This window comes from Papilio xuthus, unplaced genomic scaffold (assembly GCF_000836235.2).
Source record: "Papilio xuthus unplaced genomic scaffold, Pxut_1.1 DF828142.1, whole genome shotgun sequence".
NCBI classification, from domain to species: domain Eukaryota; kingdom Metazoa; phylum Arthropoda; class Insecta; order Lepidoptera; family Papilionidae; genus Papilio; species Papilio xuthus.
In genome coordinates this window covers 4,575,159-4,602,217 of record NW_013530507.1, presented here as the reverse complement: position 1 = coordinate 4,602,217, position 27,059 = coordinate 4,575,159, and the positions used below count along the sequence as shown (strand labels likewise).

The 27,059-nt window shown below is 34.2% G+C and overlaps 1 protein-coding gene across 2 annotated transcripts; it reads left to right on the top strand.

The window, feature by feature from the left end:
• The first annotated feature begins 321 nt into the window (after positions 1-321).
• LOC106114274 (angiogenic factor with G patch and FHA domains 1) lies at positions 322-21,676 on the top strand. 2 transcript variants are annotated; one of them, XM_013307404.1, is made up of 12 exons: positions 322-608; positions 729-801; positions 875-1,161; positions 1,234-1,392; positions 1,470-1,514; positions 1,599-1,872; positions 2,316-2,482; positions 3,075-3,203; positions 3,662-3,767; positions 3,914-4,121; positions 5,558-5,657; positions 21,470-21,676. In XM_013307404.1, the coding sequence occupies exons 1-12, from the start codon at positions 441-443 to the stop codon at positions 21,653-21,655; spliced, it is 1,902 nt and encodes a 633-aa protein (XP_013162858.1). In that variant the 5' UTR covers positions 322-440; the 3' UTR covers positions 21,656-21,676. The 2 variants fall into 2 exon arrangements, with proteins under 2 accessions (XP_013162858.1, XP_013162860.1); XM_013307406.1 differs by lacking the exon at positions 1,599-1,872 and having other exon boundaries at positions 1,470-1,542.
• Positions 21,677-27,059: the final 5,383 nt, after the last annotated feature.

Genomic DNA, 27,059 nt, shown 5'->3' with positions numbered 1-27,059 from the left:
ATGAATACTGATAAAAATTGTATTTAAATTACATCAACGTCTAACGAAATTACTGACCAACACTTCTGATAAAGCTTATAGAAACGCAGTTTTAACGAGCGCACGCGTAGTATTGTCATCGGATTCAACTAGTAATTAAAATAAATAAAAAATGCAGGATGGTTTGGTCAGTTTAGGTAGGCAAAATGTTAAAGTTAAAATAATTTTTAGCAGGGAAAATCGATATTACCGAGTTATCGCATGGATTTCAAGCTTTAACGAAAAATAATTAGTATTTTAATCTATATTGAATGACATTTGTCATCTGACTGACATTGACATTTCATCCTGACACCTTTTATCGTCTTAAAAAATATTGAAGCGAAATGTTAATAATTTATCATTTTAACACAATAGTTTTTAATTACAAATTGAATTAATATTATTAAAAACAATAAAAAATGGATGCCAAAATACGCGTGAAGAGTAAAAGTTCACTTAAGCTCAGGAATCTGCGACTAAGCTTAAAATATAGGCCCGATGTTTTACAGCTAATTTTGAAAATGCGTCAATGTTTAAGAAAAAAGAATTCTATAATCACTCAATTAAAAAAGCAACTAAAGTTATTGGTATGTATTCAAATCTATAATTTGTTCCGCTATATATTTTGTATGAAAACAGAAAAATAATTTGTGAGCATTATATGTTTATCAATAGTGCATTTATGCCTGTTTTCCTTAAAATTACAGATGAGTAATGAAGTAAAATCATCTTTTGTACAAACTGATGATGCAACTCCTGAGTTTATTCAAGGGAAGTCAGGTAATTATAACTGCATAGTATAGTAATTCCCTACCTATATCAAGTTAAAAATATTAACTTTATCTTTTTCTAGACCACACCACACTTGAAATTGACAATGATAAATTACTGTCCGATGTTAGCACACAGACTAGTAAACTTCAAATTAGTGATGATAATAAGAAAGTTTTGAATTCAGAAGAAAACATTGAATCAAAGGTGTCTGAATGGAAGTTACATGACGAAGAAGCTGATAAGGGAAAAAGTATAGCAGAACAAGTAAAAGAAGTTGCACAATCTGCTTTAAATGAAAGTGGAATGGTCTATGTAGAGGCGGCTGGAATGTACTATGATTACAAGACAGGGTACTATTACAATTCCGTGAGTTACTTGGAATATCAAATAAAATTTTCAATTGTTAACAAGATTTTGACAAAATGTTTTTTTTTTCAGGAGCTTGGCTTGTATTACCACACAGACACTGGCTGTTACTACTATTACTCAGATGAAAAGAAAGATTTCTTATTTCATTCATACCCTGATAGAAGTGCTGAAATTGAAAATGCTCCCTTATTTAAGCATGTATTAAAGAAAGCTAAAAAGCATAAAAAGGTAAATAATTTCACTTAAAACACTATATATTTTACATAAGCAATAATTATATTATTGACATATTTCTTTTATTTCAGGAAATGAGATCAAATATTGATAACCTGACGAAAAAATTCTCTCAGGTTTCACTCCAAGGCCCAGCTGCCTTAGGTAAATAATTTAATCTGAAGTTACCCAATACCAACATATAAAATGTTATATTACAGGACAAAGAAGATGATGAAGTCAGTAAGCCGAAAAGAAAGAAGATTATGAGAAGAAAGAAGAAGGTGGATAGTAATGATGTTGAGAAATCTGAAACAAACGAAAACATAGAGACTGAAAACATGGGTGACGGTTCCACTGAAGAATTACAGAAAGAAGTGATAGATGATGAATTAGAAGATGGTGAATGCAGTGAAACGGATTGCGACGATCATAGTGAAGTTGAAGATGATGTAGAATCAATCATTAGTATTTCAACTGCTACTGATGATGATGGTAAATTGTGATGGTATTTTAGAGTGGTTTTTTATTAATAGTAAAAGTTATTGTAAATTGTAATGATTGATTCCATGAAGAATTAGTTAATTAAGCTATAGTATACTTAATGTGAGAAGTAAGAGAAGTTATGGAAGTAAAAAGAATCTTATTTTTCTTACTAATATTAAAAATTAGAATGTTTGGATGTATGTATGGATGGATCTTTGTTAGAAGATATCTCCGGAATGGCTGAATGAATCTGGATGAAATACAGCATAGATGTAGCAATGTAGAAAAACTACTAATTAAGTTTTTTTTTTAATTTCCAAGCGACATAAAAATTATTATAAATAGTAGGTTGTCGGAAATGAAACCAGAAAAACCAACATTTTTATGTGTTTTATTTTTCTTGTGTTATTCTAAATTACACAGTAATTGTAATATATTTAATTTGTTCGCAGACTCGATAGCGAAGCATCATCCGCCATGCATGCGTTTGATAGTTCGAGAAACTAATGTACAGAAACTGAAAATTGGCAGTCTGTTTGTTATTACAAAAGATGGTGGCTCTATAGGCAGGGAGGGTGAACAACATGCAATTGTAATCAAAGATAATAATGTATCAAGGGTAAGTTCAACTTTATATCTTAAATTTAAAGACAGAATAGCTTATTTCGTTCAGATAGACATTGATTGAAGAATTCAGATTGATCTGGATAAGCGAGAGAAATATCATGGTCCCTTGGTTTCTTTCTTATCTAGGTTCTATCGTATATCTAAACCATTTTAATACTTTTCCCCACATTTTTGATGTTAATTTATATCGGATCGTCTACATTTCTTAATACTTTTTGGAATATATAATCCATCCATAATTCAAAAGGTCAATGCAAAAATTTTACATTAAATTAATTATTCCCACTTAGAGGTGACTTAACACAGATTAATTGTATTATTTATTTGTTTTTTCTAAAAAAATATAGGTATTTACGATGGACAATTAATAACAGAAAAGGTTGCCTTTTACAAGAATTACTTGTTCATTTTTTAACACTCAAGATGATTTGGCGTCAGATTTTTTTGTTTTTTTTTAGTGTATGATTATGAGAGTTAAAGTAATTGATAGCCAGAAATATATTGAACATTTTTATTTTTTAAAAGTTTTTTATTTTTTAAAAAGTTTTTATTTTATTTTCAATTGTGTTTTTTTTTGTCACCAGAATCATTTAGATATAAGATACAATTTGGAGAGAAATCTTTATATGGCAACGGATTTGGGATCCAAAAATGGAACAATATTGAACGGGAATAGAATGTCGGAAAGTCAAGATATTAGCATACCAATGGAGGTAAGAAAAATATTCAATTTTTTTTTAATCTATTATTTTTTTTTAGTTAAAAGAGAATCACTCTATGGGTCTACTAAAGTAATGATACCTAAAAGAAAAAATGTTTTTGAATTTTATATAAATAATTAAACGTTGCCTGCGACTCTGTTCATCCAGAAATAAAAAAAAAACTTATTTCAGATTGAAAGAAAGACAAAAGTTTTTTGTTACACACAAATTATTTATCCTTTAATTTATAATTCTAATTAAATTATAAATGCGAATGTTTGGATGTATGTATGTTTGTTTGAAGGTATCTGCATAACGGCTAAACGGATCTCGATGAAATTTGGCATACACACAGAACATAGTCTGGTAGAAAATATAGACTTCTAATTGTTTTTTTTTAATTCTGCGCGGGCGGAGAAGCGGGTGACAACTACTTACTAATTAATTCTTATTTTATAATTATTTTTTAGGTACTTCACGGCAGTACATTGCAATTGGGAGATACAAAGTTATTATGTCACATACATTCCGGGAACGAGACATGCGGACATTGTGAACCGGGACTTCTCATCGATTGTTAGTATATTTTTTTCATTAATAATACTAGGGGTCGCCCATGACTTTGTCACTTTCACTTTGACACGAGAGATCCTTAAATATTACAGTAAAATGAAACATAAAAAAAAAATGATTTAAAAATTAATCTAAAATGAACCTTACAGCTGAAGACAAAGATCGCAAAGTTGCTTACACGCGTACCTGCAGCGTACAGAAACAGCATCAGCTGGAGCTGGCGCGTCTCAAGAACAAGTACGCTAAGCCGCCGCTGGCCATAGACAACGAGGCGTACAACGACCGTGCGCAGGCGCGGCGTGACACTGTCGGCTCATCTCACTCCGCTGAGAAGACGCAGACCAGTGATATTCATTCGTAAGTTCATTATGACACCACATCAATCACACACAACCCAATGATTTTAACCTATAACCCTACAGGGATAAAATACGATTCATGACACCTAACACCTCTATGTTTCAAGTTCACAATGGAAAGGATATAGATATGGTTAAAAACACTAACCGATATGCATGTACTAGCTTTCGCCCGCGACTCCGTTCGCACGAAATAAAAAGAGCAATTAGTAGCCTATATGTTCTACATCTATGCCGAATTTCAGCGAGATCCATGCAGCCGTTCTGTAGATACCTTATAACAAACATCCAAACATTCGCGTTTATAATATAGAATTTAGATTTTGTTAGAAAAAAAAATTCTCAATTGATTTTTCTGATATTTCATTAATAATATAATAATAAGCTCTTTTAACCAGTAAAGCCGGAATAGATTAAATTAAGTTCTAGTCGAGTTATAGACACTTTAATTTGCAAAGTAAATCGAGTAAGAATCTGTTATATTAAATGTTCTCGCTAATCAAATGTTAAAACAATGCAACCGCATCCGGCGACCAGGAGCGGCGCGTAGACGAAACAATTAGCCATTCTTACGACTAATTAAAACTTTAAAAATTCAAATCTTTGTACTAGTACTTTTATAATTAACAACCAAAAATTCGTTTAATTTTATAAAAATAATGCGGTGGGTTCAAATACCGAGAACATTATTTTAACATTAATAAATCTTGGTTTATTTAATATACCAGCTTGTGTCCGCGACTTCGTCTGCTCATAATTAAAATAATGGGTGAAATGTATCTCATCCCACGGGAACTGTACACATTTTGAAGATCATTGGTAGCCTATGTGCTCTTCCAGACTATGTTCTACATCTGTAACAAATTTCACCCAGACCCGTATCGCCGTCCTATAGATATCTTAGTAACATTCATCCAAACATTCGTATTTATAATATTAGTAAGAGTATGAAGAAGTAAGATTATTAAATATCATTTGCTTAACTTGAGTTTTTAAGACCAAAATCTTCGTTTAAAACAGTGATTCCCAAACTTATTTTGTCTACTGCCCACTTTGAAAATAAATATTTTTTTAGCGCCCCCATATTTTCACATATTTAAAAACCACTATAACTTTAAATTAAATTAATTAATTATTGTGACCTATATATGTATATTAACGGAGAATTCTAAACGAAACTTATACTATAACCTGCAACTTGCGACCTGCAGCGCCCACAAGGGGGCGTTATCGCTCACTTTGGGAAAGACTGGTTTAAAACATATTGTTATCTTTGTTTTATCAAATACAATGACATGGATGACAATTTTATACAGATGTTTTGGTCTCAAAAACCCACAGTTAGAGTATTAGAGAGATCTCAGAGGCTTTTTCTTTTTCTTTTTGGATATTTAAAAGTATTTTAGTTAATTGTTTAACATTTGTTTTTGTCAGGTACATACCGTCAGAGAACAAAGGATTCAAACTGTTGGAGAAGATGGGCTGGTCTAAGGGTGAAGGTCTCGGGAAGGACAACCAAGGTGACAAGGAGCCCGTGAGTATACGTTATCCATACACTTTGTTATAAACGAAAATTGTTTATCATCTAACAAAGCAAAGAACTAAACAATGAATAATATATCCATTTAACTCTTGACGTGACTAATTAGTCCAGACGGGGGAATTTATTTTAACCTCACCGTGAAATTGCTTATTTCTAAAATGACTTGATTTAATTTATAATATTTGTTGGGTTCTGTACATTTTCGGATATATTTTTTTGAAAGTTTTTGCATCGTAAAATCCATAGCAAACACTAGCATAGTTAGCAAATTAGATAGTTAATTTTTATTAACAAATTCAATTGCTATATATTGTTTGAAACAATAAGACTTAAAGCAAGGGCAAGACACATGTTTCATATTTTGGAATAGACCGCTAAAGGCCGGCAACGCATCTGCAGTTCCTCTGGTATTGCTGATGTCCATGGGCGTAGTTGAACACCTCGGTGTTCCAACTGCTCGTTTGCCCTCTTCTGTTATATAAAAAAAAGTTCAGATCTTCATATTTTAATCAAAATGCAATTTTTATAAATAACAGCAGGACCGTATAAATTGTTAATTAATAAATCGATCGAATATGTGTCGTATATAATCCTGAATGTTTTGGGTCGGGCAACACTTTTATTGCGTCGTAATTTCGTACGTTACCCTAAATTTTATGTTATTTTTTACCATTTTCGGTGATGAGTGCCTGTCTGTAGGTCAGGCGGGCGTGGGCCTACCTGCCCATTTAAAACAATTTGCGTATACTTGTTTTATTTCGCGTCGCGTCTCGCATTAGAGCGAACCGAATTACGATGGGCCATTAAATCGTGTAGACGATGACGTTTAGGGCACGACCACATTGAGCACTGCCCGCTCTTGTAATTACAAAGTTGCTATCTGCATATGAATAAAAATTTACACTTTCTAATTAACTCCTGGTGCAATAACGTGCATGGAGGAAGGTTACAACATCTCATATGATATAAGGTAAGGTTAGGCATATAAAGGGTTTGCTGAGGTTCTCTGGTAAGCTGGGTTGACTGGAATGATCCATGACCTGACCTCACGAAAAATACGACCTACAAGTGGAGTTGCCTTAGCCTTAAGAAAGGTCGTGTTTTTTTACGTAAATTTAGTCAAAGATAAGTTTTCACTAACGTAATACTAGTCCGGACTCAAATTAAAACAATTCTTTGTTCAGAATTGCTTATAAACCTTTTAACTAAGTTAAAAAAAAAATGCAACCTACAGCTGAACTCTTTATATTTGTAACTTTGCGATAATGATCTAGTGCTATTATTGTTTGCCATTTTTAGGACTGTTTGCGATAAAAAAATTCTCGCAACCTTTATTCGAAAGGTTAAAGTAAACGCGACATGTGCTAGGCGCGAAAAATAGTTAATTTTTTTGCCTATTTGTCCGTGCAACGGGCACCAATACAATGTGTAGTGTGGCGCCACCCGATGTCCGTCACTCGGTAATTGATGTCGGCTCATAGAACCGTGCCGCCACTTCGCTTTAATTGTTCACGCATCAATTACTTCTTGTGAAGAACTCATCATCGTGTATGTAAAAAGGTTTTAAACTGAAACATCACAGTGAACAGAAATAGAAAGTTCAAGATTCAGAAGATTTGATTCTTCTAACTATACTGTAGTACTCTCCTATACTTATCCATAAAGGCATTCCTAAATGGATTTATATCGTCCAGATTGGAATACTCAAAAAGGGCGCATATATGTATATTATGAATGTAGAAGAGCGAGAATAGTCTGTCAGAACTGCACCGAATAGAGGTCCGTGGTTTCTGCCTACCACTCTGGGTTACTGTGAGTAATATTGTTTTTATACTAAGTTTAAGAGAATACGATATTTTTGTCTTTCAACTGTACTTGGTCGTCAATTTTATCATAAGAAGGTACTTAATAAATCTGTATGTATCCGGGAATCAACTTCAGCATTATGAAGGAGATAATATCGTAATGTTCTCTGAGGGCCACTTTGAGCTCAGTAGCCGTGCTAATCGTCTCGTCCAATCAACTGCAGATGTTTTTATAACCAAATAGGCATATCATACGTACCTACGTTGGTTTCTAGTTAAAATTATACGCGGTTGGAATAATATTTTATATGTAAAAGATGAATATTTTTATATGCTTTTCATATAATTTACTATTTAGCGTATGTCATAAATAAAAATAACCACAATATTGCTAAATATTTAATATAGTGCGTATCGTTGAAAGTTAACTTTTTATATGTCACTAATTTAACTTCGATTGTTTTAATCACAAATGTTTTTTATTAATTTTTTTTTGTTCATAAAGACGACGGAAAATAAGAAGGATGGAAAAGAGTGGTTAGTTTTGGAATATTATATAATAAAGTAAAAAGGGAAAATGAAAATATAAAGTAGAATAATGAAATGAAATTAGCATAAATAAAAAGGTTCCGTATCTGTCGGTAACAGTTCCAATATCTATATAAACTATTAGAGATTAATATCAAATGATATACAAACAAACTAACAATATAAAACTAGTATACACATAGTGTAGAGCTAAACCGCAACATTAATTTAAGGCCGGCTCGTAGTGTCGGCTTACCGCACAGTTGTCCCGAATGAAATTTCAATCAAGTCAAAGTAACAATACTATTTATTTATGAAGCTAATGAACATTAAACCCCACTAAACCGCACAATATGATATTAATGCAAACCGCAACTACATTGACCTAGTCGCTTATAAATAGGTTGCAAAATTAATTTCACTATACTGTAGAAACTTGATTATCAGGAGTTCAGTTATTCGGATTACGCCGATTATTTTTAAGAATAACGACAATTATTTTAAGAAACAATATTTCTTCAATTGTGGATATTCCCTTTCGTAAAGGAAGAATTTTAATTTTTTTTTAATATTTATTAGTAAGTAAAATTGCTAATCTTACTATTATATTATAAATAGCTAATGTTTGGATGGATGGATGTTTGTTAGAAGGTATCTTTAAAATAGCTTATCAGATCTCTTGATGTTTGACATAGATGTAGAGCATAGTCTGGGAGAACACATAGAATACTAATTAAGTTTTTTTCAGATAACTTAAAATTTGTCAATATTCTTAATAAAATTTCAATATTTTATGTCTTTTGAGAATGTGTCGGTCATGCAGTTTGGAGACGTGTTTACACAATGTGCCCGTTGCGTCTCTATCTTGACCAAGTGACGACTCTTGCGCATCGCAAACATGGCCGAGTGTCATGTCAACATCTTTACAAACCTCGCCTCTTCACGCAAGCTGGAATATTTCAAAATATATCTAAAACCTTTATTGGCCAGCTCTATGGTAATAAGTGGGTTCGTATACTTTGACGCTAAGTAACTTTAGACCACGACGGGCCGAGGATCTGAATAAAGTTTCTGGAAATCAAATTAACAAATTAAAAGCAGTTTAATGCCAACATAAGGTTCCAAACTCATTATATTAGGTAGATGTAATTCTTGTTTAACCCTTATGTTCAGTTTGTATAGTATACCATACATAATACTTTATAAAAATATACGATCACTATAAAATAATTTTTAACTTAGTTTTTTTTTAAATTTGTTTTTTGCTTTTCTTCAAAAAATAAATCTTGCCACAATAAGGGTTAAGTTTCCATTTGCTATTTGAGTATTAGAGAGTAGGGTGGATTGTAGGAAAGAGGATATGCGTAAGAAGGCGGTTTATTAAGATATGACGGCTGATAGAGATGTATGGAGGTAGGGCAGATTGATGATGATTAGGTATTAGAGTAAAACTCTTAATCTGTTTTAACCACAGTTTAAATTTACATTTGTAGCAGTATCGTGAAGCATTAAAATTAGTCTGCACGGATTAAATTTAAAAGTAGCGAGATGAAAGCATTTCGCAAATCTATCTTACGTCTGGGTATATCACTGCGAGTTAAATTATAATTCTGCCAAAAAGCCCAGCGCAGACTGCATAAGTGTAATTGCATACCTTCGCTTCTGGCGATTAAAATGAATTTAATGGAACAAAAATTGCTGGTTGTCAACTCTACCATGTTGTAGTATTTTTTAATGTATCACTTGATGATATTTTAATTATTTATGCATAATTTTTAGAAATCATTTAACGATTTGCCATGGCTTATTTGAAAATCATTATTGAATGATACTATTCTCTTTGTAGTATAATAAACCGATCTATCTTATACTTTAAATGAGCAATTCTCGTATATATATAATTGGAATCTCTGAATCGGCTTCAACGATTTTCATAAATTTTAGTATATAGGGGGTATCTTGGGCGATAAATCGGTCTAGCTAGGAATCATTTTTAGAAAATGTCATTTTATTCGTGTTTTATCAACTTAAACGTAAACTTAACTTTTTCTATCGGTAAGATCGAAAAATATTATTCATATTTCATCATTTTATTAGTAATTCGTACTTAAATATAATTTCCAAAAAACACAATTAAAAAAAAATACCGAGTAAAGCTCGGTCATCCAGATTTTAAAAGATTTATAAGACAAAAAGGGTTGCCTATCTTTTCTTACTTCTTACTAATAGTAATGGATTAATGTTTGTTAGAAAGTATCTCAGGAACGGATCTAACGTATCTTATTAAAAGCCACAGAAGTAAAACATGTCTGGAAGAACATATAGACTGCTTATTAACCCTTATTAGCCTAGGGTTTCAATTTTGATACCAATCTTTTAAACCGAATATTCACATTACTATTAGTTTTTTTATAGGTTGGCTGTACCTATTTTACTGTTGTATAATATTCTTTCCAACGAAATTAAAAAAAAAACAAATTTAATTATTGTTTTGTTTTATCAAGCAAACACAGTAATATTAAAAATAAATCACTTTCGTATGTAAATCAGGCTACTAAGGGTTAAGTTTTTTTTTAATTTCGTGCGGATCATGTCGCGGGCGATAGTTTCTGTTTTATAAACAAAGGAGATGATTAACTAAGTAAACGTAAATGAAATAATTATATTTGTATTTATATTTGTCTCAATACTTTGTAATGTGAGTGCAGACAATACTTATACGTGAGTGCCGTAGCTTGCAGCGATGCACCCATTCAGAGTGCTCGGGGCTCCTTCAATTTGCATACGCCGTATTGACGCAGCGCATGAGAGAATAATAAATATGTAGCTACCGGCACATTTAAACACGCTCTTTGTATAAGTGTTTCATTCATAGCCACATTTAATTGTACTTAAATATATGAGAGATCTCAAGTACTAGCTCTACCAAGCTTCGTCTCGGAGATTCCGGAATGAATCCCGGACTCTTTTGACTGTTGAAGTATTTATATTGTTATCCCGCTCATTCTCTTTGAAGGAAACAGAGACAATATAGCAATATGTGACAATATAAATGATGAATGTGGAATTTTACGGTTACATTATCCCATGAAAAATATCCGTACAGTTTGAGTTAAGAGACGACTGACTAAATAATGATCCGTATTCGTTTCTGATGAAAAGTGATTGCTACGTAGAAATGATGTTTTATTTTAGCAAAATGCAGTCCGCTGCAGCCCACGCCGGCTTACAATAAACTTTATTTTGGGACTCCACAAAATGCGGACTCTTAAAAAACTCTTTTTTTTTTACACTTTTACAGAAACCGCCTTTTAACCGGTCGCAATGCTATAAAAATGAAAAGATAAAATTTGAGTAAATGTTAACAACCAGCCTCAGTCTTTCATAATATATTTTCTGTCGTATCGCTGCAATTTAAAAAAAAATATTTCGGTTTGCCTATTTAAATGAAGACTACGTATGATAAATGGAAATTTCTTTTATATTTTGGTGGTTATCTTAATGTACTATTACACAAAAGCCGTCGCCCACAACTCCATCCGGGCGAAATTAAAAAAAAAACTTTATTAGTTGCCTGTATGCGTTCTTCTAGGGGTTTATGCTAAATCAGCGACATCCATGCAGCCATGGAGCCATGGAGATACATTCAAACAAACATCTATTCATCCAAACGTTTGAATTTTTAAAATTAAGTACAGTATAACAACTTAAAAACTGCTCCTGTGGTGTTTGGTTCTTATTTGGGGTTAGACAAAGTGCATTCGCTTCGAAGCGATTCCATAACGAATTTCAAAAATGTATGATATTGACACGCGACAATCACGTGAATTATCGAAACATTTTTGAAATTCGCTATGGAATCGCCTCGAAGCGAATGAACTTTGTCTAACCAAAACAAAGTATTAATACTTTTAATAATCTTTACTCTAACATTTATAATGACAAAAGTTTACCCCTTAATTACATCTTGACCCAATTAACTATTGTAAAATAAAAAAGATCGTTATATCCTTTTTACTAATTACGCTATTATCGTGCACGCTAACTTTTATAATAACAAATATAAAAACCAGCCTCATTGTAACAGTATTCAATTTGCAGTTCGATATGCAATGCCTATTTAACCAACCATAATATTAGCAACAATGTTGCAGCCTGTATTAACGAACAGACAAAAAATTGTTTTTTTTTTTTTGCTGCTAACGATCTTTAAAGTGGTAGACAGTTGAAAAAGTGGTGCATAGTTAAAAACTAATAGCTGAACGAATGACTGGGTGATGCCTTAATTTGGAAAAAACCACTGGTTTAGCCTGGAAGTGATAGCGCACTGTAACTTTCAGATTAGTAAGGGTCTGTCTCACCGTACCGAATTCAAGTCTAGAATGAGGTATTTGGACTTTATTTGTCAAATAATGTCTCCAAATAAACTGTGAATTAAGACTTTGACAATTTTATATGTTAATTTCATCATCATCATCATCATCGGCTCATTATATGTACGTCCCCACCGAGGGGCTCGGAGCCATCCTAAGTTAAGTTATGTTATAATAATTTATTTATTATTATAGTTATCCCTCACTTTACTGGGATATTAAGAAACAGGAAAAGTAATAATATTATATTGAGATACAAATTCGCAATTTTTCTCTACTTATGCATTATTTTAAGATTAAGAGCGTCGGTGGCTCAGTGGTCAAGCACTTGACTTGCAATCTGCAGGTCCTGGGTTCGAATCCCGCCATGTACCAATGTGTTTTTCGATTTCCGATTTACATATGTACATTTATCCGACGTTCTTACGGTGAAGGAAAACATCGTGATGCAACCTGCACATATCTGAGAAGAAATTCAAAGATATGTGTGAAGTCAACCAACCCGCACTTGGCCAGCGTGGTGGACTATGGCCTAATCACCCTCAAGTTAGGGTAGGCTCCGAGCCTCTCGGTGAGGACGTATAGTGAGCTGATGATAATGATGATGATGCATTATTTCCTATTTTATCGTTCATGAACGTATACTGATAAACAATATGACAATATAAAAAAAGTAAATCTCGTTCTAAAAAAAACGACTAGAAGGTAAAATGTGCGTCGAAGAGACAGAAAAAATGTATTTAAATAAAAGTAAAGAATAATAAAGTAAGGAAATATAGAGGTGCATAAACTCATTGACACTTGGGTGAACTTTAAAATAGGAAGAGAACACATTTACAAGCACAAGTTAAAACTATTTAATATAAATTCATTGGGAATCGAACACCATATGGATACCTAAGAAACCAATTTTAATGCAATCGTTGCGTTTTATTCGCGCCTCCTAATGATATTGACAGTGTTAACTTTAGAATCACGAGTCGCTATAAAATTTTTAATAACCGCATTCACCTACGTTTTATACCAAAAGTATCCATACTCTTATTTGCGGGAATCTTAACCAGTGGAAATGAGAATGTAAGTTTGTTTGTGGTTTAACCATAAATAAGACGAAATTTTTTGTAGCAAAAAAACTGTTTTTTTTTAGTAAAGTTTTTACGTAATTTTCTCTAAACTAGTTCAGTAGATTGTTTTTTAATCAGTTGTTCGTCACACGTTCAGTGTGACCATCGAATTAAGGGTTAATGCTATAAGGAATTAAGCAGTCATGTTGTTATGATATTTTAATATGTGAGCTATGGAATTTACACCAGAAATATATAAAAAGGATATTCATATTCAGATAAAGACTGGAAATTTAATGGTAGTAATTTTAAGGTTATAGAGTATTTGTAATCTCGTCCAGGATGGACTACGTATAACGTTAAAATCTCATAAGTTTATAAAAAAATTGTTTCAATGTTTAGTACTCTGGACAAGTATTTGATTATAAAGCCGCGTGTAAAAGCTAGTTTGAAATTAAATGAATCGAAAGCGATAACGTCCGTGCGTTCATAGTTGAGATTAAAGTGTTGTTAGTTATTTTCTCGCGTGCGTTCTGTTATTGGCGCTAATGGATTTTATTTTATATTTTTATAACCAACAGTCACATTTGCACAGGAATGAGCACTGACGAAACTGGCTGAGTGAATGTCGGACGGGCTGTAACATTTAAATTGAATCTTTATTTTTATCTTTATTGAAATGATATTCGCACGTGTATTGTAAACAAAACAGTTCGGATGCATAAGTGAGTTGAATTGCGTGGATTTGTCTAGCTCTTTATTGTGTACGTTTTTAGTGACGTAAACTTTTTCAGATTACAAATATAAACATCTAATATTTTATATTTTACTACTAAGCCTTGATTCTTGTGTAATAAAATTGTACTGGTTTAGTACAGTAAAAGCTGCTATATTTTCGATTCTATTATACTTTTCAAGTTTTATCATCTGTACCATATTCAATTTGTTAGGATATTATTTCATTCGAGACCCTCGCAGTCGCACTTGAGGTTGGCCACCGAGGGGGTTTTTAGTGAGTAAGAATCTCAGATAACCCTGTCTTTCCACCCAAAAAGCAGGGTATCTTACGAAGATTTACCCCCGATACCAAAAATAAAAGAAAAAAGGATATTATTTCATATAGCATAGTACATTGGTGATCGAATTTCCTAATGGGACACCCCATGTCGATATGTGTAAATTCGCCAGTTCGCAAGACATACATCTTCGCCCAACACACCTATTTTCTCAAGTAATCAAACACTGTTGTTTCGTACTAAAGTTATATGAATAAAAAACCTTTTTATGCTCTGAACGTCTACATTATTTTTTTTAATTCATTACACTTTTAAAACAAATAACTTGTTTAAAGTGTACAACCACGTTATCTCGTAACTGCCAGACATTGATAAAAATGTCAAGTCAATACGAAATATAGCGATGAGATGGCTTGCATTCGTTGTTGCATGGGCGTGTGTGAGTCGTCAAAGTGCATGCGATGGCCATTCGTATGCAGATATGCAGACCCCCGAACCCCGCTTAATGTTTGAGCTATAAACTTCCAATGCGCTGATGGGTTACTGACGTGACAGCAAGACGTATATGCTATCTACTCTTACTATCTTGCGGTTGTTTAAGTCGTTGACGAGTTCACAGCTGTATAATCAAGAGTTTAAAAGTATGAAGTACGCTTTGTCCTTTTAAACAGTCGTTAAAAAATAAAAATAAAAAATGTTTTTTTTTTTATTAAATCGTGTAAATAGCGTATCTGTTAGTGCTGCCTTTTAAAGTCGTATAATTGTAACCAAATAAAAGAATTAGGAAAATAGCGACTGTAAATTTCCGTCTATTATATCCTAATCAATAAACTTTATCTCGCTGCACAAAGGGTATCGATACACTAATATAGGGATGGCGAACATTTTCGTATAATTGTGTTATTTTTCTAAAGAAATGTGTATTGGAGTCATAGACTTGGCGTCGAAAAATTTTGGCTTTATGATAATTGTGAATACTTTGTAGCGTAGTAATTATTGGAGTTTGCTCCTCATATTATATACTTCTGCACTAGGGCATCGACTTTGAGACAACAAAGTTTTTTTTGAGCTAAATAACTGTCTGAAATTACGAAGTCGTAGCCAATCTATATGATCATTATAGAAGTGGGCAGGCCTGAATTACCATCGCTGTGGCGTCCTAGGGGAAGAGCTCTGGTGGGGAGATTCCGTGAATCGATGACGTTAAGAAGTTCCAAAACGCACGTTACTTTCGTCATATCCACGATGTCACATGTGTTCGAAATATTAATCGCTTTCAAAAGCAGACTGATGTCTATCTGATTACTTATCATATGTCAAACATGTTCCGTTCTACTTGGAAAAAATATGATGAATAGAAAATAAAAAAATAATTAAGTCGAATGAAATCAAAAACTTGTCATTAATTAATGTTGGCACAGTTGGCGAAAGAATTTGACGTTTTATTTTTTCTGTATACGCCGCTGCTCGAATTCCTATTCGTAATGTCAATGCACCAATGACCTCCTTTTATTTTTATGTGGTAACCCTAAATTTGTGTAAAGGTGTTTCCACATCACGACGACAAGCGATAGTGACAGAGGAATATGGGAAGGCGAGAGTTAAATAATTTCACATAAATTGAGCACTTTCATTGGTATCGTGTGTTATTTCTAACCAACAGTTTTATAATCTAAAATTAGACGTGAGCCAAGTGACAGTAGCTATTAGTAGCAGGTTTTTTAAGAAAAAAATGATCGACATGTGTTGAAAAATTGCGTTTAATTGAACACGCGCCGATACTCCTAGTGTAGGAACACCCTAAGTGAGTTTTGCAATTTGTGGCAATTATTGTTTTCTCGGTATTTACAAAAATGTCACATCCAAGGAATCGTCTCGCTAATTATCCGCTGGTTTCCGAAGTATTCGCCTTAATCGGCCGTAACCGCTTCAGACGTTTATAGTTCACATAACTATGCTGGGACTATATTGAACAAATGCTATTTTAATAAATACAATTTGTTGTAATCAACTATAATCATTTTATTGGAGTTTAGGATCAAAAATGGCTTGCATTTTTTAGACAGAGTTTTTGCTTTCTCAGATGTCACCCTCAACATGTTGCAAGTGGGTTTAAAGTAACGTGGCTCTACATATCTTAGCACACGTTCCAGAAAAGGCTCGCTGATTGTTTCAATTTCGAGAAATATGTTGAGCGATGGACAACATTTAACATTTCTATTAACTAATGTGCTCGAGCGACAGGTGCATTATAAAGACGTATGAATACCAAATGACGCATTTCACCAATCATCCTAAATAAATCACTTTTAAACACGAAGTCACGTCATGTTGCGGCTCGGACGGTCTTTTGATTTACTCACATCGTCTCAATCTTCATCATTTAAATTATCTTAATATGCAATCGCTCCATAAAGCGTCGTCTTTAGTCGTTGGATGTAGCCGTGCTCATATAAACACAGCGTTATAATTAATCTGTATAACTAGGTAGGGTCCTACAACTGTTTAGGGCTGATACAAACTGTGTAGAATGAGAATCTGGAAAAAAGCTAACAAATACGCTTGTATCCCATTAAATGATACTGTAACAAATATTCTTCGTGCTCTTTATTACTAAAGACCGTGCTCATTTCGAAGTGCCTTCACCGATCTGTCAACGAGCTGTTTCACGTACATACTAACTACCAAAGTAATGTGTAAAATGTTATACTTACATATACTATATACTATAACACTTGCTTGCAATGTTTGCCTCTCATGTAGCATAGTTTGTTAGGATTCACACATTTTTAAGGAGTAAACATTACATTAATTGGTTCCTATAAGTCCAGAACGACACTTTATATTTAACTATTGGTAGTGATTTAAATAAAAAAAATATTAAGTCTTAACAACCTTTCCGTTTCCGCAATATTATTCACAGAAAACAACATTCAAAAGTACCTCAGTAAAACCGCTATCTGGAAAGAGATCTGTGGTACTGAGGCGCTCCTCCATTCTCGTACCTTTAATGCCATATATGGAGGTCCATTGACGAAATAAGGTTTCGCAGCTCTGGGAAATCGGTGATAACCTCTTATTGAGTTTTACAAAAGGAACCGGCGACAAATGCCGTCGATGTGACCAAACTTTGTGTTTTGGTTATACAAAGATAACATCTTTAACGAAATACTTGCATTACGACAAAAAGTTAAGAAAATTAATAAATAAGAGGTTCCGTCTTCTATGCTTTTATTTCTTTACTGTAAACTATTTCTGCTCGTCTTTTCTCTACCTTGTATAAGAAATAAGATGCTTGACAAACTCATTTTGTAAGGTAAAATAAACCTATCGCGCAAGCGTGCTTGTGGCCTCGAAGAGAATCCCTCATAACTACCGCGTCCTCCCGGGGCCTGAAAAAAAAGGTAAAATACGCCTAAAGTTTTTTTATCGCTGTTTACTGACAAAGTTCTGTAACTTCATTTTGATTGCAAAGGAATTGTCTTTGCGGCAGTTAAATAGCAGGAGCACGTACCGGCTGTAAGTCAACGTGTATCGTCGCTATATCCTTGAGTTGCAAACGCGAGCTATCTAAACTGCATCACGCTTACACATGCATCGTTGCATCTTACCGATTGTTATAAAGGTGCACACATACATACGGTTGATATATTCAAAGTAATAAATATATATAAAATATATCTGGAGTAATATATGCCCGACTGCTAGCTTAGTTTTGTACCAATTTTCTTTAGTGAAATGTAATTAATCTTATATATAAAATTCTCGTGTCACAATGTTAGTTACCATAATCCTAAGAAACGGCATGACCGATCGTATGAAATTTTATATCAATATATTCAGTATGAAGTATCCAAGAATCGGTTACTATCTATTTTTTAATCCCGCTCGGACGGAGTCGCTAACTATAGATTAAGACTAGATCTACATTAACTATCTCTCTTTATCGATTAATAAAAACGTGAGAGCTTTTATAGTTTATAAGCTTGTCTCACCGCAAATTAATATATTGAATAAGTCTGTCGGCGCATTTGGTCGCTCGTATAGAAGCGTTAATAATTATAGTTCATACAATGAGTCTATGAGCCATTGAGGACGGCTGCAATCGCTTTAATTACACGTTTAAGATGAAATGCGTCGCTGCGCCGCTCTATTATGTGTTCTCTTGAAATAACCGCGAGCCACTCGATTGTTTCCGTGCGGCCGATCCGAAAGCGAACCACGTGCACGTTCACAGTTCACCAGTCATCGTACACCGGCGGCGCGCCGGCGTGGAGCAACCTTTACTGCACTCGTCGGTCGTCGCGACCGCTGCGGAAAACGACGCCCGTCGTTAAATTATTTCATCGCATGGTCCGCACCGTGACGACCACTGCCTGTCATAATTTAAGCTCTAAATAAAGTACTTTACTTTCACATATATGGCTTTTATGACTCGCTAAACTAGCGGCCTCGCATAAACAACCGTGGTTGGCTCCTTTAAAAACAGAGGGTTGCACATTACGAGCGCGATATTCGTAATTTATGTTCTTTGCGTGTTTTTTTAATCATCACCAGTTAGGCGTAAATTTAGATACTAATCTTGTCGTTATTTGCCAATAAAACGTAAATAATTTGACGCTTTGCGTTTCAACGGTGCATCTTAATTATCAGTTTAACGTAATCGTCGCAATCACACATTTCAACAATTCGATAAATGACATCAAACCACGAGTTTCTAAAATAATAGATACTCGTGTTTCCGTCGGTATTATAGTGGATATAGAGGAGTTGTTTTGATTAGTGCTATTGGCCTCATAGACATGCGTGGACGGCGACGGTGCGCAGACGCACGTTACACCGGAAATCTTGACTACCGTTTGTCTAGAATGTTCACTCGCTAGTCAATGTATTGATTGTCCCCTCGATATATAGATGCGTAGTCGCCTAGCTTTTACGGTCTACTAGCTGGGTGATTTTTTCCTCTCGCCACCGTGTTCCCGCGTCGATTGATGTTCGTATTGCAATTATTAATTCGTACTTCGAATGCAAGAATGAAATGCCGACTCGTTGAATTGTAATTGGAGTCTTTGAAAGCTTTTTTAAATGGAAATTCAATGGATTGTTTTCGTGTTATTTGAGATACGGTTTATATTTAAATGCCTATTTATGGTTCAGCTGTTTATTATACAAATACTGTTTTTTTACTCATATATGTAACTTTCATAGGACATAACGTGAGTTGTTGATAAAACTACCTACAATTGTGTAATTATTCAATACTTTTTGAATTGTTTTATGTGAAACTAGCTGTCGCCCGCGACTACGTCCGTGCGGTTTAAAAAATAATTAGTAGCCTATGTGTTCTTCCAGACTACGTTCTATATGTATGCCAAATTTCACCGAGATCCGTTTAACTGTTCTGGAAATACCTTCTAACAAACATCCATCCAAATATTCGCATTTATAATATTAGTATGATATATGCCTACAGGTTAGTCCCCTGTACTGTAAATATTTATATCTTCGCCGTATTTATATATCGTCAGTATAACATAAATATTAATTCATTTCATTGATTGTAAGCTTTAAGAGTGGTAGAACCCGCTTTAACATCTTCGCACGAATTGGCCAGGTTCGCCCGGTGAAATACCACCACCACACAGAAAACAGACGTGAAGTGGAAGAAATTCCGCGTTTCGTCTGATGAGTGTGCGTCCCGGAGGCCTATTTTTAGTCCTCTTTCCCTTCCCATCCTTTTCTTTATAAAGAAAGGATGGGAAGTGGAAGTGGACTTTCCGGATGAGAGGGTGCATGGAAAGGGTAGATATTTTCTTTCTGTGCATCCTCTCCTCCGTCGATTAAAGGTAGGCAACGCATATGCAATTGCGTATGTCTATGGGCAACGGTCACTTCGCTATTTCAGCGATTACAGGTGGCCGCTCGCTCGTTTGCCACCTTTTGATATAAAAAAAAAAAAAAGCTGAGCAAAATCAAGTAATTTACATGTTATGGTCTTGATTGTGTGGATAAAAGTTTTCGATATCCATTAGTGATATCAAAGAATCTGATAAATATAAAATAAAATTAATTACCCCAAAATCATAAAACGCATATAAAATTTATCAGCATACTGTATTTTAAAAACAATAATAGTGGATAAAATTAAATGGCAAGACCGAGTTAAATATAGCAACCTTAATGAAATTGAGAGAACAACAATTATATTTTAATTACTACTTTTTTTACAGTAATAAATGGATACCGAATATATTCATAATTCGATATTTTTAAAGGCATCGCATAGAGGCTTAAAAACAGCGGGGTCTTTGTTAAATAAAATTATAAAAAATATATTTATTTATTTGCAAAATTTGTGTCATTAAACAATAAAAATTTATTTTAAAATGATAACCATCTTCGATTATTCGTAATAGGTCCAAATTTATTCGGAATATGTCGTCATTTTATAATGATTTTCAATATTCACGTATTTCATTCTATAAATTCTGAATTTGATAATACAAAGAAAAAAACATATGTAACGTATTGAATTGCACGTTTTAAATAAAATATTTAACTTAAGTATATGCAGCTTAATGGTACTTAAGTAAAGGAGCAAAGAGCTATCGTCACGTACGTCGGTGTTGGCGTAAGCCGACAACTGATTACCACAATATTCGCAATAAGCCGATCTATTAAAGTGTCCGCAGTTCGTCGCGCATCGATCAACAGCCCAGTTTTTCAATCTATCCGTTCGACACCATGATTGCTTCCACTTGTATATTCCAAGAATCTATTTATATCAACTTATATTCATTGCATTTTAACGTCGTGTGTTGCCTAACAAGTTGCGAGGATTAAATTCACACAATTTCACGGAATATTCATGTGAGAAACTTAGTCAATAAGATAGACAGTACAATATAACAATCAAATACAAACTTCTGGCTAAATTTATTATTATTATAGTCGAATACTGATTGGTTACTAACCAAATTATATAAATCTAGTGCACAAAGATGGGTAAAATTTCAGATACCGCTGTTGAGTAATGAAAATAAAGCTGGCCTGGGCGCGAAGAGCGCTGCACTCCCGCAGCCACGTCTTCACCCTCCTGTCTCCAACCTGGGCCCAGCCACGCTGCGCCTGGCCGCGCGCACCAAGATGCTGCAACCCCCCGCCAAAGCTTTCCAAGATCCATTGAATTTTGATTCCGATTAAAACTGTTCATATTTCAATGAACCTTTGTTTTATTATTTTCGGAAATCGTCCAAACAACATCCTCTTTTCAAACTCTTCTCGTTCGTAACTACGCCCTCTACGAAAAGACTAACAACGCATCCTTAACTCAGTAATTCATCTAGTCCATCACGTAATCACCACCTAAAGGCTAGCAACGCATCTGCGGTTACTCTGGTATTGCTGATGTCCATGGGCGTTGAACACCTCGGTGTTCCCGCTGCTCGTTTGCCCCCTTCGGTTATAAAAAAAAAGTTACCCGCTGTACCGTTTGCCTCCTACTATAAAAATTGGACTTATAGATGAACTTCGTAGTTCATCTATAAGTCCACGACATACACTATATTTTATTCTAATCTGTACTTAACGTAAATAGTAACGGCAATTCCATAGTTTAAGTGAAGCTATTAAGTATTTTGCTTTGGTCATAATTGTACACTAAGGTATTTTAACCAGAAGGAAATAATTTAACTCGATTGAGGAAACAAACATTAAGTGTTACAACTGCGAATGCGATCTAAGCGGGGCTTCTCAAAACATGGCATCCACAAAATTATTTCTCCATACTTTTCTCGATGAAGACTTAGAAGCTTGTCTTGCTTTGAAAGCCATTGTTAAAATGGAAAACAAGCAGTAAATGGTGTGATATTTTGTGTACTATGACTATAGCTATAAGAAACCGATTTTATTTCGAAAGGACTAAGTAGGCGTTGGGAACAGAACATACATTTCTCTCACATCCTTTATGGAGTACGCTTTTAGAGTACGTAGACTTTATCGATTTTTGAATTTACAATTCTACTTAAGAGGATTTTAAGCAGTTAAGTGAATGTTTATTTTTTTATCTGTATGCGTATTTCCTTGCCAATACAAAACAGTGAGCATTTCGCCCACGTATTGTCAACTAGCAACACCGATAACTTTCCCGGCAATATAATGCGCCGTTTAGTTTAACGAGCTGCATTCACTAGAACTGGCCACTGTCTAAGCCCTTCAATTAGAATATATTTAAGTTGGAAAGAAAAATAAAACAGTCGCATTTTATTCGATACCTCCACGTGTACTCTTAAGACTGATACTTCCAAACTTTCTAAGGTGTCTGGAAATTACTTGCGATACCTCAGATTACTTATTCTAGTTAATTCGTTTTTTGGTTAAGAAATATGAGGTGTATGAAATGACGTTCTTGCTAATTTTACATATAAAATAGTCATTCAATTTTCCATACTCTTTTACACTAACTGCGATGTGTTAGACACAGGTGTTACGAGCTATGTCATATCCTTTTCCTGACGCGCGTCCCATCTGTTGGTAACTTAGTGCGGCTTGCACCGGACATTGCGAGACACCGGCCCACATTTCCTGCATCATCATTGCGCTTTGGATGGATAGCTTCCTCGTCATAATAGGGTTGCCACAAGAGTGACCTTTAAACGACTTTCACATATTAATCGTTTTAAACAGTTGCATAGCGAAAGCACACTTAAAATTATTTACTGGTTAATTCAATTCCTTAGTGTAGATTGACTAAGGGGCTTAAAGGAGTGTGGCAGGCAGTAGATTTACAATTAGGTACATTGCTTAATAGCGGTTGCCCAAGACTTTGTCAGAAAAAAAAGCCTATGTTACTTCCGTAAACACTTTTACCTGCCAGTAAAAGTCCCGTATAAATCGTCCCAGCCAGACAGACAACAAATTTAAAAGATGGTTTTAAAAGTGATGAAAATATGTGTACGAAATATTGTTTTTGTTGCTATTAAACACTCATTACACACATTAATATTATTAAATGTATAGATATTTAAATGAGCAGTACAATAATACGATACTATGCAGGTTAGTATCTATGAAGTATCTAATGGGTACATTGAGTTGTTAAGGCTATTTATTGATTAAATTACATATTGTTCTGCATTGAATACGTTTGGACTTTAGCCTATACTTTATGGGCTATAAATAAAATTAAGCTACCTGTAGACGAGAGATTTGTTGAAAGATTATAAAATACTTTTTAAATGGGTTGGGGGTTGATGGATGACTTAGGGTTATACTGCAAAATAAGATCGAAAAGCCCAAAATGAAACTTTTATATAATCATCCTCATCAGCTCACTATACGTCCCCACCGAGGGCCTACCCTAAGTTAAGAGTTATTAGGCCATAGTCAACCACGCTGGCCAAGTGCGGGTTGGTTGACTTCACACATATCTTTGAATTTCTTCTCAGATATGTGCAGATTGCATCACGATGTTTTCCTTCACCGTAAGAATGTCGGATATATGTACATATTTAAATCGGAAATCGAAAAACACATTGTATGGATCCGAACCCAGAACCTGCAAATTGCAAGTCAAGTGGACCCCTGAGCCACCGAGGACTAATGTTATAAAATACATTTCGAAAAATCTACAAGAATGGTTATGTTGGTTATTCTTATAATGAATGAGGAAAGGTAACCGCTTGATATTTTTTGTTCATATTTAACAAGAAAAATTAAAAATTTAACAAAAATCTGTGTGTTAAATACCGTGTATAGTCGTCCTTAATCTTTGTACTATGCTGTTCGTAGCAGCAGAGTAGTGGGGGCACATTACGTTTTAGAACAATTAAAACTAGACGCGCCCGCATCCTGCCCGCTGCAGCCATTGATTAATTTATTTGTGCGCTCCAGTGGGAATACTGTGCTATTTTACTAGTGTACTTCATTTGCGGTACTGTTTCAACGTAATAATTTAAAATAATAAAGAGTACAACATATGCTATAGGAGTCACAAGAATAGAGTCAATAGGCAGCTGGATATAGAGACACGCTGAGCGTCAGCATTGTCAGCTAAATTGTATCAAAATCTAAAAAGCGTTTTAGAATCACGCGAAACTATCATCCAGCGTGTTTTTTTTTAAACAATCTTAATCAGCCTAAACTTTAACCAGTCATATTAAATCGTCGAGTACCATCTCTCGGATAATGTTTTAGTACTAGATTTTTCATTGAATATACTAAAAAAAACTAAATATTATAATAAGTTTTAAAAACAATCTTAAAAATTAATTTGAATTAAAAATAGTTAGATTTTATTTTGATGGCGAGCTCGCGTGACACTGCCACCTTAAATCCATTTCATGAGCTTGGAGCTTAGCTTTTCTGATTACAGCGTAACCTCACTTCACGTCGGTTGCATGTTCACATGCACCTAGACTATGCTGCACTATTATTACCTAACGATATATTACCACGTATTTTTAATGTAGGCAGAAAACTGCAAACATTCATTTATTAAACTTGTAATTTAAAAAGAAAAATAATATCAAATCATCCTGTATAATCGGAGGCGACTTTAAAAGCTCATTCCAAAATCATCAAAATTAGATCAATGCAAATGGAACAACATAATTTTAATTTATAAAAATAGTTAACAATACCTATTTCAATGCACTACAGAACAAACTAATTTTACATTAAAATTACGAAAGTCTAGATCGATGGATGGATGGATGTTTGTAACTAGGTATTTCCAAAAGGGCTCAACTTATTTTGCTGAAATTTGTCATAGATGTAGAACATAGTATGGAAGGACAGAGACACTTATTATATGCGGAAAAAAATTTCCGCACCGACGAAGACCCAGGCAATGGCTCCTTTCATTGTATACTTCAAAAAATTACGCATTTCATTTTACAACTTATGGTACAAAAATAGGTTTTAATTACAAATGTCTGTCCCTCATTTATATGTATTTTATGGTATTAACACGATATTATGACCAATTCCACTAATACCACTTCGAAATAATTACTATTTACTTAAAAATAAGTACGAGTATTTACTAATGTACAGTTATATTTAACTGGCAGAAAAAATTGTCACTTCACCTTTCAGAATAGTCTGAAATAGTTGAAATGTTTCACCAAATATGAATAAAAGTAGAGTAAACACGCCTGGTATTTATTAATTAAAAGCGATACAATTGATAAGAGTTTTTTAAACAATGGTACGCTCATCAGCTTACTAAAAGTTAAATGGCAACGTTTTCAACTCCTTAGATCTTACTCACACAAACATTTTATACATTCCATTTATTGTTGTGCAGATAAAGGGGCGTTTATTGTATCATATAGCTACATATGTTAACTCAGAAATAAATTAATAACAATATTAAATACTGAATATTCGATAATACAAAAAGGGTCTTGGCAGACAGACGGACGGACAACAAAGTGATCCTATAAGGGTTCCGTTTTTTTCCTATGAGATACGGAACTCTTAAAATAACCTATAATTTCATAAAATACGCAGTATATTTTGTAATATTTAATTTTGTAAGCAGTCTATCCGCAAAGGGTTTGTTCTATGTAATCGCCGAAATGGCTGGACTGATTTTGACGGGACTTTTACTGGATGGTAGCTAATGTGTGCGGAAGTAATATATGTACTTTTTAGTATTATTTCGTGTGGACGAAGTCGTAGGCAACCGCTAGTGGTATATTAGATTACGTCAAATAAGCTCAAGGTTGTTTCAAATGTTTGTATGAAACGACAAAGGACCGAATATGTTTATTTCTTGAGCAAAAATATCTACTATGCAATATATTCCTTAGCACGTGTGAAGTAGCCTTAATACGCCTACAGCGATGTGCGAGGACAACTCGGACGAGAGCCGATCAAGCTCAATGTATTTTGTTTTCTAAATGTCACCAACGTTTGCGACGATCGTAAAGATGGAGTTTTATGTCTGGATAACGGAGTGTCGGCCGTTGCATTTAATTGTTCCCATCCCGCTTAAGAGACGTCGATGCTACAGCATGTTGGATAATTCTTGGAACGTTTAGTTAGTTTCGTCAGCCTTCTAAAATTGAAGTGGCAATTTATCTTATATATAAAATTCTCGTGTCACAATTTTCATTCCCATACTCCTCCGAAACGGCTCGACCGATTCTCATGAAATTTTGTGAGCATATTGAGAAGGTCCGAGAATCGGCCAACATCTATTTTTATTCCCGCGCGGACGGAGTCGCGGGCGACAACTAGTTATGTATTATATAATATATATTTTGTTATAAAACTTAACTTCGGCATTTAAACAATTTAATGATTTGTAGGTTTGTATACTAATTTGGTTTTCAAGCAAAGCAAAGAAATGCTGCACACCATATTTTCTCTTGTCATTTACTAATTCTAGATGTTCTTGTGTCTGATGACGTCACGTTATGCGGGCGCATTGCGTTCCGCATATCATGTTATTTCGCATGTGTATCACGGATACGTTGAGTTAGTCCAGTAATTTTCTTTGGCCATGACGTCCTCTGAGCTGGAACGACGTAGTTATTAGACGCTACTATTAAGCGCAACGGCAGTAACTATTGTCGGTAGGCTGGTAAAATACACCAGT

Excerpts from the sequence above, each read along its gene's own strand:
- LOC106114274 (XM_013307404.1), top strand. The coding sequence starts at position 441 with ATGGATGCCAAAATACGCGTGAAGAGTAAAAGTTCACTTAAGCTCAGG. Across the intron at positions 3,768-3,913 it reads ACCGGGACTTCTCATCGATT|CTGAAGACAAAGATCGCAAA; the intron begins GTTAGTATATTT and ends TGAACCTTACAG. Across the intron at positions 4,122-5,557 it reads CAGACCAGTGATATTCATTC|GTACATACCGTCAGAGAACA; the intron begins GTAAGTTCATTA and ends TGTTTTTGTCAG.